The sequence below is a fragment of the Cervus elaphus genome, chromosome 23 (assembly GCF_910594005.1).
Source record: "Cervus elaphus chromosome 23, mCerEla1.1, whole genome shotgun sequence".
Classification (NCBI taxonomy): Eukaryota; Metazoa; Chordata; class Mammalia; order Artiodactyla; family Cervidae; genus Cervus; species Cervus elaphus.
The window spans coordinates 36,923,091-36,938,108 of NC_057837.1; the positions used below are offsets into that span (position 1 = coordinate 36,923,091).

General features: G+C 41.4%; 1 protein-coding gene across 3 annotated transcripts in view; it reads left to right on the top strand.

Annotated features, from left to right (window-relative positions):
- The window catches only part of ODAD2 (outer dynein arm docking complex subunit 2), a 150,015-nt gene extending 141,773 nt beyond the window's left edge, over positions 1-8,242 (top strand). For all 3 annotated transcript variants that reach the window (XM_043884662.1, XM_043884663.1, XM_043884665.1), the window contains one exon: positions 7,748-8,242. In XM_043884662.1, coding sequence (XP_043740597.1) covers positions 7,748-7,861 — 114 coding nt within the window. In that variant the 3' untranslated portion in view covers positions 7,862-8,242. The remainder of the gene's footprint in view (positions 1-7,747) is intronic.
- Positions 8,243-15,018: the final 6,776 nt, after the last annotated feature.

Genomic DNA, 15,018 nt, shown 5'->3' on the forward strand with positions numbered 1-15,018 from the left:
AACCCCCTTCCCCTCTGGTAACCACCAATCTCTTCTCTATATTTATGAGTTTTTGTTTGTTCATTCTTTTTTTAGATTCCATGTTCATGAAATCATATGGTCTTTGTTTTCCTCTGACTTATTTCACTTGACATAATACCTTCAGGGCCCATCTATGTTATCACAAATGGCAAAACTTCATTCTTTATTATGCTTGAGTAGTACTCCTGTGTGTGTGTGTGTGTGTGTGTGTGTGTGTGTGTGTGGGTGTGGTGTGGTGTGTTTCTGGGCACAGAAACTCTGTAGTGGAAGGCTCATGAAAAGACAACTTGAAAAACCAGAGGACAAGCCTACTCCAGTGTGAAGGAATGTTTGTCTATGAAGAAAGGGCACTAGATGGAACCAACAGACCCCTCCCAAACTGTGTGGATGTAGATCTCAGATCACAGGGCATGCACTCCTGTTTCCTGGAGGCAAACAGACACCACAAAAGGGCAAGCTCCTTGCTTCACTTCACCGACTAAAGACAATCAAAGGTTTGCCCCCACCATCAAATGTAAAATGTGTTTTGAGGCCCATGGCTCTGGGGAGCTGCCATATGAAATGAATTACCAAGGCTCTGTGTGGGGGTGGGGGTCCACTGGGAGCCTCTGCAGCAGAGCCCAGCCGCCTGGACATCCTGGGGGCCCCAGGGCCTGCAGGACATGATCCAAAGGCCTTGCTCATTCCCAGGTCATGCAAACCTCACTTTGTTGCGTGGTAAACAGACAACAGAAGATGGGTTCAGATCAGCTCTAGGAATGCCAGGACTGCCTGGAAAACCTGCTGAGCTCGGTGTGCATGCAGGTATTTCAGGGCTCCTCTGGCTCTAATGAGCACTCCTATTTCCAGTCTGGGTTTGCCCAAACAATGTCAAGTCAAACCACAAGAAAATCTGTTATCACTCAAATTGGTACATACTTTTCATACAACTGAAATATTATATAAAAGTCATGAACTGTTAGATGTAAAAGCAGAAATTGGACGCAGACACGGGTTCCCTTGCTACCTCTGTCTCGCCTTCCAAGGGCGATGTGAAGTTCGGGTCACAGCTGTGTTCCAAGGGTTTGTGCCTGTGATCAAAGCCTCTGCCACTGGAGGAAGCGCTCGCGTGAGCCCAGTCCGCAGACCACTCTCATTGCCCCTCCCCTTGTTCTTGTTCACGCCAACGCTGTAAAAAGTTATGTGTTTGAATGATGTTTTAAAGCTCTCTGTGCAATTAAGTTCTGAAGCAAGGGAGGTGGTTTTCCTTCAGCGCATATATGAAACTGCCAATAAATGTAAGACCTGGGTGTGTCTGGGGGAGGGGGAGGTGAAAACGAGGAAAGTTTCTGAAAGGAACAAACACTTCAAAAAAGTAAACCTGAGGTGTTTTTCCTCCTCATAAGATTTTAAATGTTTTTATAGTTGGAGAAAGTCTACAAATCAAAAATATATACCAGAAAAAAATGCATACCACTTCCATAATCACTTGTACCCAATTTGCATCTTTCCTTCCTAAAGAAGCTTCCTGGATAACTCAGTTGGTAAAGAATTCACCTGCAATGCAGGAGACCCCGGTTCGATTCCTGGGTTGGGAAGATTCACCAGAGAAGGGGTCAGCTACCCACTCCAGTATTCTTGGACTTCCCTGTGGCTCAGCTGGTAAAGAATCTGCCTGCAATGTGGGAGACCTGGAATCAATCCCTGGGTTGGGAAGATCCCCTGGAAAAGGGAAAGGGTACCCACTCCAGTATTCTGGCCTGGAGAATCCCACGGCCTATATAGTCCATGGGGTCACAAAGAGTCAGATACGACCGAGCAACTTTCACTTTCTAAGGAAAGCACTCCTGTTAAGTAATGATCGCAGAGAATTTCATATCACCTTCTTGCCGTGTGTGTTAGTGATTTGAAAACATGGTGCTCCTTACTTTCTGTTAGCTGCCCTTCAAATGCAAGATTTTTTACTGGAGTGGGTGGTCTAGCCCTTCTCCAGGGAATCTTCCCGACCCAGGAATTGAACTGGAGTCTCCTGCACTGCAGGTGTATTCTTTACTACCTGAGCTACTAGGGAAGCCCTCTTCCTAAGGAAAACACTCCTGTTAATTAATGATTGCAAAGAATTGCATACCATCTTCCCCTTGCCATGTGTGTTAGTCATGCTGTTCCTCACTTCCTGTTAGCTGCCCTTCAAATGCAAGATTTTGCCCTAAGTTTCCATTATGTGGCTCTTCAGAACCATTTGAAAGCATTCCTCTGGGTGGCCTAGTTTGCTTGTGAAGCTCCTAAGAAAAATAAAAGCCTCTATTCCTGAATCTGATTGGAAACCAAGACACATACCCAGCACATGTTGTTCAGAGAGTGGTTTGGGAAAGGTGACACATCCTTAAACAATTTGTGAAGCAGCGTTAGTTGCACAGCCTCTGGGTGTATTAACAATGCAATGAGTAGCATTTATTGAGAGCAAAATAAAGTTCAGGGAAAGTAAATTCACAGAGCAGCATCACCAAAAGAGGGCCCTAGCAATGCCTCTCAGGTGTCAAGCCCTTCATACCTCTGTGTTTAGTCACTTAGTCATGTCCAACTCTTTGCGACCCCATGGACTCTAGCCTGCCAGGCTCCTCTGTCCGTGGGATTCTCCAGGCAAGAATGCTGGAGTGGGTTGTCATGCCCTTCTCCAGGCCTCTAGCACACAGAAAATTTTACACTTCCATCTCTGTACCCTTGATTGAGAATGTTCCTGGCTAAGGAAAATGGCCAGAGCAGGATAAAATTAACCAATAAAGAAAGAATTCCAGTGCCTGGCACAGAGTAAGCTTGGTAGCTAATAAAATCATTTCACGTTGTACAAATGTTAGGTAAGCTGTGGCCTAAGGCCAATGAGTCACTGACGTTCTGTTTAAGGAAGCCGCTCTCACTGCCCACCACACGTACCTTTCTAAGCCATACTTTTCTCCTTTCATCTATTTTTAAAACTTTCAACTCTTGTCTACCTTTTAGTCATTTAAAGTCTGGACTGCTGGACTCCACTGATCCAGCTTTTAGGCTAAACATTCATTAACCACCATTATTGGATGTAGGAGGAAATCTCATGGTTAGTGCAAGAAACTTAGGGAAAGTTAACTCCACAAAGAGTAGGAGTCATTTTGATGAACTCAGGACTATAAGTTAGGTAACAATGTCGTTTATGGAGTTGAGTCATAAAAGGCACTGGCATTGCGGAAACACTGGATTCTGACACAATGCGTGTGACGGTCCGGTGCACGCGCCTCCAGAAATCCTGTCCGGGAGACTCCAGGGACAGCCAGCAAGCACATCGCGGGCTCCATCAATGACCCAGGTGCTCACAGCATGCCAGACGTTTCACACGTACCCTTCATTGGTTTATGTAATATAAAATTATGTAACTGGCATCAAGGGCTTGGGAATAAATGCCTCTGACTCTTGGAAATCTGGAGAGGGAACCACAGAACCACTACCAGGTCTGGGGGGGAGGAGAGGCAAAACAGTGGTTTATTTCTGAGAGGCATCAGCCAGAGGGGCTGCTTTCTAAGGGAGTCTGCAAGGCAGCGGGGGCAATGGTGATGCCATGTGAAGCCTGGACCACTGGTACCCCGGGACCAAAGTGCTGATGGGGACCGACTGATCCCAGGGCCAAAACTCCTGCTCCCTCGTCCCTCTCACACTAACCCTCAAACTACCCAGGGCTGGGCTCCAAGGAGTAAATGCCAGAACCAGACTTTAGACCTGGTGAAGTCATCACTCTGATAATGGATAGCATTTATGGAGCACTTAACCTTGTCCTGGGCCCTGGGTTTATGGGATTTGAATGTGTAACCTGTATAGAGCCAAGCTCCTCACGGTCCATTCGTGACTGGGACGTGAAGTCCTAGACACAGAAGCCTGGCAGGCAAGGAGCAAGTGAAAGTAATTGTTACCCTAGTCTTTGAAGCTAAGAGCACAAGTATGTACTGGGAAGCTCTTTAAAAATCTCCTACCTTTGCTCCACTCAGCATTCCCCCTCTCTGAAGTTGCTCCCAAAATAACCCCCGTACTCCCAAGCTCTCTTCAAAACAGGGTGGGAGGGAGCTCTTTCCTCCCTTCGCCTCCCTCCTCTGCTCCCACCTGTGGTTCTCTCCTCTCCCACAAGGAATCCTCTGCCCTTGCTGGGATAAACTTCCCCTGCCTGTGCTTCTTTACATGTTTGAGTTTTCCTTTCATACGTGGCACACTTGGATCCACAGAAGGCTCAGGAAACAATCACACCAAACGGGATGGGGGAAAGGGGGCAGATAGAAAGATCAAAAGATATAAAGAGAGAGAGCCCGTGAACACAGGTGGAAAAGCATTTCTATTAAAGGTGGTACTGTCTCATTTCATCTTCCCAATGACCCTCAGATGACCCATCTTCCCATTAAACACTTGAGAAGGCAGAACCAAAAGGTTCCATAACTTGTCCAGTAAGTGGATGAATCAGGATACAAATCCATGCAGCTATGATCTCAGCGCCCATGACTTTGACCTCTATTTGATGCACCCTTTTCCATAGAGGAGCTGAATAGCATAAGGCAGCTGTCTCGTTCCTTACTCAGGTAGTTGGGTTCACCACCTAAGCAGTGAACTCCATATCACCTCTCCCCAGGTTTAAAAACAACAACAACAAAAAACTACTGAAGGAGAGACAGAGGCTAGAGCAGAGCAAGGTAGGCTGGCCCTGGGAGGGAGGCATTATGTGAATTCTCTGTTGACAGTCTTTGCAAATCTCTTTCCCACCAACTTCTTACACAACGTATGCCAGGCAGTTGGACACTAGACTATTTCTACATCCCATTTGCTTGTGGAAATCAAGCTTTTAATGTAGCATCATGCATGTGTGTTCCATCATGTCCCAAGCTTTGTGACCCCATGGACTGGGGCCTGCCAGGCTTCTCCATCAGTGGAATTTTCCAAGCAAGAATACTGGAGTGGAAAAAAAAAAAAAAAAAAAGAATACTGGAGTGGGTTGCTATTTCCTACTCCAGGGGATCATCTCGACCCAGGGATCAAACCTGTGGCTCTTGTGTCTCCTGCATCTCCTGCATTGGCAGGTGGATTCTTTACCACTAGCACCACCTGGGAAGCCCCAAGATGTAGGGAGGTTTGCAGACTTGGTTGGAACAACTCCTGTCTAATGACTTCTGGCAAGCTTGTAAAGGAGCCCTCACAAGTTGTCTGCTGAGGAAGAGTTGGCAATTAGAAAAGAAGGAGGATTTTTAAATAGGCATTGAGAAGAACAAGGAAGTAACCTAATTAGAGAGAGACATACTTAGATTGCTGGGGAATGAGAAAACCCAACTGAGGTTGGATTTATGATGAATTCATTTGCCTTGTTGTGCACATATCATCCCCAGTAGGGCTTGATAAGCTGAGGGCATGGGGAAGACAGAGTTGATTATGGTTTTGTTGGATGGATATCATGAGGAGGTTTAAGAAACTGGTAAGAGAATGAGAAGATGGACTGTGGAATCTAAACTGGTCATGGGAGGAAGTGAAGACAGGATATGGTTTAAGGAAAAGCTTACAGGCCAATGGACTGGAGGTCATGATGAGAACAAACAAGTTCAGTGGCCAAATCAGAGGGGAAGACGTTGTTGTAAGAAAATTTGGAGGCTAGTTTGTTCAGAGTGCTGAAAAATAAGAATCAGGGTGTGACTCTGGCAGTGGTAGCTCAAATGTGGTGAAGACCATTGATAGGAGGGGGGTCAAGAAACAGAGAGGCCAGCCAGCCTTCAGTACCCTAGCCTGATCAAGGTCGTCTCATATACAGCCTCCTAAACATTTCATATTTTACTTTCTTATTTAAATCATCAGTCTACCTGGGATGGATATTTATGTGTGATATGAAAATACCATTTTTATTTTCTTCCATTTGGATAACCAACTGTCCTTGGGCCATGTGTTGAATAACTTAGTTCCTAAATATCCCTAGAAATCCTTCCATCTATGCTATTACTGATTTTGCTTTACTCAGTCCATATCACTCTGGGCTGATGTACTATAGGACCCATCAATCTTCCCCCTCCACAGTCCATAAAATTTATCTTTCTAAAATACAAATATGATCACATCACTCTCCTGATTAAACTGCTTCAATAACTTCCTTTCATTCCCTGCAGAATAAAAGCCAAGCTCCTAAGCATGTCATATTTAAGATGTTTCACAATATTTTTATTTACAACATTTCTTTGCTTATCAAGACATCCTCATTCTATGACATTATCCACATTTGTGAAAGTGACTCATTCATGTCTGACTCTTTGCAACCCCATGGACTGTGCGTCCATGGAATTCTCCAGGCCAAAATACTGGAGTGGGTAGTCTTTCCCTTCTCCAGGGGATCTTCCCAATCCCTGGGAGACCAGGGATTGAACCCAGGTCTCCCACATTGCAGGAGGATTCTTTACCAGCTGAGCCACAAGCTGGTAAAGAGTCCAAAATGGTTAATTCAAATTACATTTTAAGTCATTTATCAGAACTATTAGATAGACTTATAATTGATAGATCTTAAAAGTTCTAATTAAATTATTTGATATTTATTTGGCATCTACCTGTATCAAGCAGTATATAGTAGATTCTGTATTTATTCTCTCTCTATATATATAGTATATAGTATATAAGATTCTTCCAGAGTTTACAATCTAAAGGAGCACAAAAAGCATGAATACAAATATCTGTGGAAAAGGGGAGAATGTAAATGTAGCAACAGACATTTGAGTAAATAACTATGAGAGCTCCGATGAGGGAGAATTGGCACTTTGTTTGGCAGAAATCAGTGGAGGCTTTGTAGAAAAGTTAACTGGGTCATGAAAGGTGGATAACAGAAAGTTAGAGGAGACAGGAGGACATTTTAGGTAGAGTAGTGGCACTGATCAAGGCAAAAGAAATGGGAAAGTGTGACCTTGGAGTACAGAAGGACATGGAGAAAGATGAACAGCCAGAAAGGTAAGCTGAGGCCAGAGCACAGAAATCCTTTAAGGACAGGTTAGGAGACTGGACTCTAGTTCGTTGCCCTGGAGTCAATGAAAGTCTCTACTAAGGGACTGACCTACCTAGGTCATGACATAGTGGGGCAGACTGGAATGAAGAGAGATTCAATCTAAGAGGATACACGAACAGTCTAGGCATGACATGCTGCCGGCTTGTCCCAGGAGGTAGAAAAGCTACAGTGGATGCAAGAGAAATTCCAAAGTGGAAAAAGTCAGATGACCAAAGAAAGAAGGGAGAAACAGGTCTCAGTTCAGTTTACTAGCTCGGTCGTGTCTGACTCTGCAACCCCATGGACTGCAGCATGCCAGGTTTCCCTGTCCATCACTCACTCCTGGACTTGCTTGTCCAAACTCACGCCCGTTGAGTCAGTGATGCTGTCCAACCATCTCATCCTCTGTCCCCTTCTCTTCCTGCCTTCAGTCTTTCCCAGCATTGGGGTCTTTTCCAATGAGCCAGTTCTTTGCATCAGGTGGCCAAAGTATTGGAGCTTCAGTCTTGCTCAGCTCTAAAAGATAAAAAGATGAGAATTTCATGAGAGATTCCTGCATCTGATTAAATACCATTTATATTTACCTTTGCCGCCATGAAATTTCTAGGATTTTTTTTTTTGGTGACTTAAAAAATATTTCACATTTAATGTTATTTCTATAGCCCAACTTTACAGGTTTAGATTAATGTTTTTATTCTTGTTTCCCTCCTCCCCCTCTCCCTCCATGTGCGGCAGCTTCTACTGGACATGGTTGGGTCACCTGATGAGGAACTCCAGGAGGCCGCTGCAGGTTGTATATCCAACATTCGCAGGTTGGCTCTTGCTATCGAAAAGGCGAGATACAGTTGAACCTGAATGGACATGACAGCTACCAAATTTTACATGACACTGTACATGTCCCTCCCAGAGCCATGAAGCCTAAATTGGGAAACACTTCATAGCAGATCCTTTAGAAACAAATGTCTGACTGAAAACACAGGAAGTTAGAAATGCAGAGAATGTGGTTCATCCCAAAATTGTATGGGTATTTTTGTTCTAATTTAGGGATATGCCCTGTGGTGACACATAAACCCAATATATTTGTGATAATTTTTCAGGAATTTGAGAATATATATACATGTATACAGCTGTATATATGTATACAAATATATATATATATATACTTACATGTACATATATATATTTCAGCGATTCTTTTATATTTGTGGTGATTTTAATAAAAGATATGGTCTTCCCGTTGTGTGTATTTATAGTCATCCATGAATGTCTTTAGAACTCCCTTTCTGTTAAACCAGTCTAACTGTCCTGTCACTATAGTTTTGTTTGTTTGATCACTTGCAACCCACAGGAGAGCTCTGAGATGTGCTGACTTCACAAACAGTTATGGAACAGAATCCAGAGTTCAGCAGCTGGGTTGAGAGAGAATGTCCTGAGGTCATTCCAAGTTTCTCCTAAAGCTATCAAACATCTGAGAAGACAACGTATAACTGTCACTGTACCAGATAACACAAATCACAACAACATAAGCACTGAGTGAGATTTTCACTTTTGAGTTTCCCAGGCATAAACAGTGAAATGTTTTATTTCCCTCACAGGATACACCAACACTTTTATTGAAAGAATTAATCTATGCTGATGTAAGCACACCTCACAACACAAGGATAATATTACTTCACATAAACTTGCTTGGAGTTTCTGAACTTGTTTTCAGAATACAAAGTACTTTTTAAAAAGTGGCTACAAAGGATTAATAGCATTTTATCAAGTTATAGAAACATGAGAAGCCACTTAAAAGAATCACATATGTAACCTTGGTGTGCTACAATGTTTGGGAACTAACGGTCCCCCCATCTAGAACTAGCTAGAAAAGCAGCTTCATGTATATCTGCTCAGTAAACCGACAATCTCATGCTTTAAAGAGCAGGCGAGGTTTTATTGAAAAATATTAAGTACTGTGTATGTTTGTCATAATTTGGAGAAGATCGTAAACTTAATTGAGTTAAATGTAAATAATTTGTATGAAATGAAAACCCCATACAGGATGAAAATTATCCTGGTGATAGACTCTCTGATAAAAAGGTAAGGCAGTTCTGAGAATTTTAAGGTTTTATAAAACACCAAATCATCTTTATTGCTTTTCAAAGGAGGTTGTAAAAGAGGATAATAGAAACAAGGAAATGGTATCAATGCTAACAAAGAATTGATTTTAAATAATAGTGTGAATCCTCAAATGCATATCCGACTCTTTGTGACCCCATGGACTATAGCCGGCCAGGTGGCTCTGTCCATGGGGATTCTCCAGGAGTACTGGAGTGGGTTGCCATGCCCTCCTCTGGGGGACCTTCCTGACCCAGGGATCGAACCTAGATCTCCTGCATAGCAGGCAGATTCTTTATCATCTGAGCCACCAGGGAAGCCCTTTAAATAATAGTGTAAATCCTCAAACTCTCAACGGTAGGTATTATTAAAGACACTGGTTAACTGTGTTTCACTAATATTAAAAACACATGTAGAAATCATGGATTATGACAGTTATAGAAAATGAATAAATATATTATTGTTACATGATTATTAAAGGAAGCTTTCTGCATCATTTTAAGATTGTTTGTTACATATTCTTGGAATTAGAGGGTCCTGAGAGCTTCCTGAAGAATCCCACGGACAGAGGAGCCTGGAGGGCTACATTACATAGGGTCGCAAAGAGTCAGGCTCCACTGAAGCAACTTAGCATGCATGCATGAGAGGGGAAGGAAGCAATAGAAAACAGACAATCAAACATCTGCCGCAGCACAAAGAGAACTGGATGAGTAGTTGAGAAGGATAAGTTCCTCTATCATGTGCAAGTATGGGACTTTCATTTCTATGATTACTAAAGACAAAAAATGAGAGCAACAGTACCATTTTAAAGGAAACTGAACTTGTGGGAACAGATACAGTAAGCTAACATGAAAATAATTTGGGGTATTTCTAAGAGTTGTTTCCTTTTATTGGTAAGCACCCTGGATGTAGTGGTCTTCCCACAGGTGGCTCAGTGGTAAAGAATCCGCCTGCCTATACAGGAGACACAGGAGATGTGGGTTTGATTCCTGGGTCAGGAAGATCCCCCTGGAGGAGGAAATGGCAACCCACTCCAATATTCTTGCCTGGAAAATTCCATGGACAGAGGAGCCTGGTGGGCTACAATCCATGGGGTCGTAAAGACTCAGACAGGACTGAGCATGCATGTACCAGGGATGTAGTATCTTTAAACAAAAGAGAAACTGAATTTAAAGGTCAGTTTTGGCTGTGTGTGTGTGTGTATGTGTGTATATAATGGTATAACACAAAACTCTGACCTTATTAAGAAAATGTCAGAGGCAGTGAGTGAAAGTATCCAGAGATAACAGAACAAACAAGCTGAGGATCACACCATTTCTTTGCTACTCCAGGCCAAAGGACCATTTCTTGGTACTCTCCATGGAAGAACAGTTTTTCTTTCTTTTTTTTTTTTTTGGCCTAGGTTTCTGTATAGGATTTTTGTGTGTGATTTTCTGCTTTAAAGCTGGTGACATTAATTCTGAGTTTTTAGCAGCAAGTTCTTTTTTAGGTTTTATTCTTCGCCGGGACATCCTAGGAATCCAATATGCTCTATGTGATAGCTGGCTATTTCTGCCTGGAGAACCTTAAGGTGGAAGGAATTTTAAATAGATATTCTTTGCTCTTCCACTGTCTTTAGTTTGCAAGGTTTCCTTTTAGAAATCCTGGCCACAATCATTCTGCTATTTGTAGTCACTATTATTTTGCCTCTTTCAGAATGACTTGCACTAAAATAATTTCTTTTTAAAACTCTTCTAGGCTCTGAAAGTGGGTGGAAGGTTAGATGTCTTGTGAGATGACATTGTAAATCCTATCATTTTGATAGATTTTGGAATTACCATTATGCCTCTCTAAGGCATGGACTTTGCATGGACTTGAAGGCCAATGATTCAAAATACTTGGAAATTTTATTTCCACTTAGGAAAACTATTTCATAGTTCTAATAATTGACAGTGTGTAATCTCATTTCATAAAAGACAAGGATGGAGTAGTATACGTCCATTCTTATGATTCAGTGAAAACAGTAGGGACACCCACTTATTTAAGAACCTTGCTGCCTCAAATGCATTAAGTGCCTGAAGATATCTACATTCCTCACATACATAAGTTCAGAAAGTGAGAAATCTCTTCTCAATGAGAGGAGTAGGAAGAGAACAACGTGGTATATGATGCCACCAAATGCTGGCACTGTGTTAGGTACTTCTTACTGGCTATCTGGTTTAAAATAGAGAAGTGGTAAAATAGCCAATCTCACATCATACTAGGGTCTATCTAAATGGGCACAGTTATTCCAAAAGGACAATTTGGCAATGCATACCAGAAGCTCTATACATTTTTGTGCCTTTTGGATTATATGCAAGGGTTTATGTACGAGGGTATTCACAACATCATTATTTATAGTGATGAAAATATTTGGGAAAAATTGGTTAATTCCATTCAGGTTCAACCTTACCATAAAAACATGTGGTAGGATAATAGTTCATGACAAAGTTTTTCATAAGATACTGTTAAATTGGAAAGCAGATTCTGAAGCAGTGTATACAGTGTGAGTGCATTTTAAAAATTATATACACATAGCTAGTCACAATGAAAGAAAATGACTTTTACACACCAAACTGTGATAAGTCAGAGAAGTGATTATTTCTGAATGGTGGAATAAGAATGATTTCTGTTGTCTCTCTTGTTCATCTGTGTTTTCTAAACTTATTTACAATAAACATGGATTACTTTTTTATGATAAAAACACTCCCAGTGAATTTTTTTTATTCTTTGGAAACTTCTAAGGCAGACATTCTTCCTCATTGTTTTTGTTCAGGTGCTAAGTCATGTCTAACTCTTTGTGGCTCCATGGAGTGCAGCATGCCAGGCTCCTCTATCCTCCTGGAGTTTGCTCAAATTCATGTCCATTGAGTCAGTGATGCATCAGAGGATAAGCATCTCATCCTCTGCTGCCTTCTTCTCCTTTTGCCTTCCATCTTTCCCAGGATCAGGATCTATTCCAATGAGTCAGCTCTTAGCATCAGGTGACCAAAGTATTGGAGCTTCAGCTTCAGCATCAGTCCTTCCAGTGACTATTCAGGGTTGATTTCCTTTATAATTGACTGGTTTGACCTCCTTGCTGTCCAAGGGACTCTTGAGAGTCTTCTCCAGCACCACAATTCGAAAGCATCAATTCTTCGCACTTGGTCTCCTTTATGGTCCAACTTTCAGATCCATCAGGACTACTGAAAAAAACCATAGCTTTGACTAGATGGACTTTTGTCTGCAAAGTAGTGACGTCTCTGCTTTTTAATATGCTGTTTAGGTTTGTCATAGCCTTTCCTCCAAGGAACAAGTTTGCTTTAATTTCAAGGCTGCAGTCACCATACACAGTGACTTTGGAAACCAAGAAAATAAAATCTGTCACTGCTTCCACTTTTTCCCCTTCTATTTGCCTTAAAGTGATGGGACCAGATGCCATGCACATACCTAAAATAAATAAGCTTTTATATATAAAATAAGAATGGTTGTTTCAGCATCTAAAATCCTATAGTACATTTTAATCTACAAAACAGACATTTGTAATAGCTTTCAACTATAGCTAAGTATAGTACAGTATACTTGAAGCATACTTGAAGTATATACAGTGAACTTGCTGGGAAAGATTGAGGGCAGGAGGAGAAGGGGGCAACAGAGGATGAGATGGTTGGATGGCATCACTGATTAAATGGACATGAGTTTGAGGAAACTCTGGGAGATAGTGAAGGACAGGGAAGGCTGGCATGTTGCAGTCCATGGGGTCACAAAGTGTCAGACATGACTTAGCAATGAACAACAACAATACTTGATGCATGCTGAAATGGCTCATAGTAAATTCTGAACTTTTATTTTTGTCTTAACAGCTGAATTCTATTCCAAGGGCACTGAAAACAAATAAAATAACTGAAAAATCACTGCCAGATTGCTTTATACAACATTATTGTTTTGAAAAGAAAAGAATGATTTTGATCCATTCATTTGTTTATTGCTGTAGATCCCTAAGACAAACATTATTGTGATTTACTGTCTCTTTATATATTTTCCTTGAATTAGTCTAATGGAAATACACTCCCAATCAATAAATAAATATAGTACAGTTTCACAAACTTCTATTCTCCTTTAAAGCATCATGTTTTTCTTCTTTGTGATTTTTTTTTTTGCTCTGTTACATTAATTTCCCCTCATTCAAGCAATTATTTTCCTTGCTTTTCCTCCATTCTACTTTCTGTGTCTCCAGATTCTGCTCCCATTTTCTCTGACAAATGGTTATTGCATTTTCTGCTTCTTAAAATGTCTCGTGCTTTAATTTCTGTAAATGCAAGATATAAAGTTAATATTTCAATATGCTTTTGATGCAACTGTCATGGGTGACTTGAAATCATGTAACAGATGGAATCTTTGTACTCCAAATCCATTATTTTCAAATTTTCAGGTAAAAGTAATTTACTCTTTATTTGCATCTGTCAAGACAAAAGGGAGCTTTTCTTCTGCCAGTTCATGCCACCCTGATTTATTAGTTGATAAAAGACATTCTTTGCAAATTATGTAATTGGTTCATGGTGTTCAGAGTTGAGATTTGTCATTACAGTTTAGATTTATGTCCTAATTTATTTTCATGATCGACAGGTATAATAGTGTATTTCAGTATGGTTCATATATATACAGAATCTACAGCTGGTTAGTGTCCTCATAAAGAAAGACCGTCTATCAAAAGGGAGTTCAGATAAGATAGTGTGGATAGTTGAATGCAAGTCCGACTTCATTATTGGAAGAAAACTGACCTTTTGTCAGTAGATTAGTGACATTATCAGTTGCAAACCTAAATTCACAATGGTAGGGTGGACATGACTTTGAGCAGGCTCCGGGAGTTGGTGATAGATAGGGAAGCTTGGCGTGCTGCAGTTCTGGGGTCGAAAAGAGTCAGACACAACTGAGCAACTAGACTGATCTGAAGGTAAGTAATGTAAATGAATGAAAAGAGCTAGACTAAAGGTAATAATACTGATAAAATTGCCAGTTGACCATTAGCCTTCATGTCTGGGAGACAAGAGGGGGTTGTAGAGACTGTGGAGAAATGGGGAGTGCAGATAAATGACTGACTACTCATCTCTAGCTGTTACCAGATCTTATAATTTTTCAAGAGAAATTCAGACTTTTATAGGCAGTCTCCCAAATTTTAAGTATTGGCGTAGCTTGCCAGCTGTGAGAAGAAAAAAAATGTCCGTTGTTTAAGCCACCCAGTTTGTTGACAGACAACAGACATTTCTTTTTCTCACAGCTCAAGATGCTGGGAGACCAAGAACAAGGGGCTGACAGGTTGGTTTCTGATGAGACCTCTTTCCCAGCTTGCTGTGTGCTCACAAAGAGATTAATCTCTGGTATGTTTTCCTTCTATAAGAACACTAGTCCTGTGGGATTTAGGCAGGAGACATAAGAGACATGGGTTCAATTGCTGGCTCAAGAAGATCCCCTGGAGGAGGGCATGGCAACTCACTCCAGTATTCTTGCCTGGGAAATCCCTGGACAGAAGAGCCTGACAAGCTACAGTCCATGGGGTCACAAAGAGTCGGACATGACTGAGCGACTGAGCACACACACACACACACGCATGCAGTGAGTAACAGCAACCATACAGAAAAATCAAAATGTTTCCATGAGCCAAATACAACCTTCAGCTTGTCAGTCTGCAATGTCATCATCTTTATCTACTAGAATGAGAACGTAAAGCCCTGACAGGAACATTCCTAATGATGCCTGGAGCTAATCAGTAGAAAAGCAAGGAAAATAATTTGTGGAAAAGGGCACATGTCAAAACTGTCTTGGTTCATATTGATTTATACTATGATATCAGCACTACAGAATGCAGCATTGAAGAGGCTGACTTCCTCAAATTCAGGCTGACACTTGGAAAA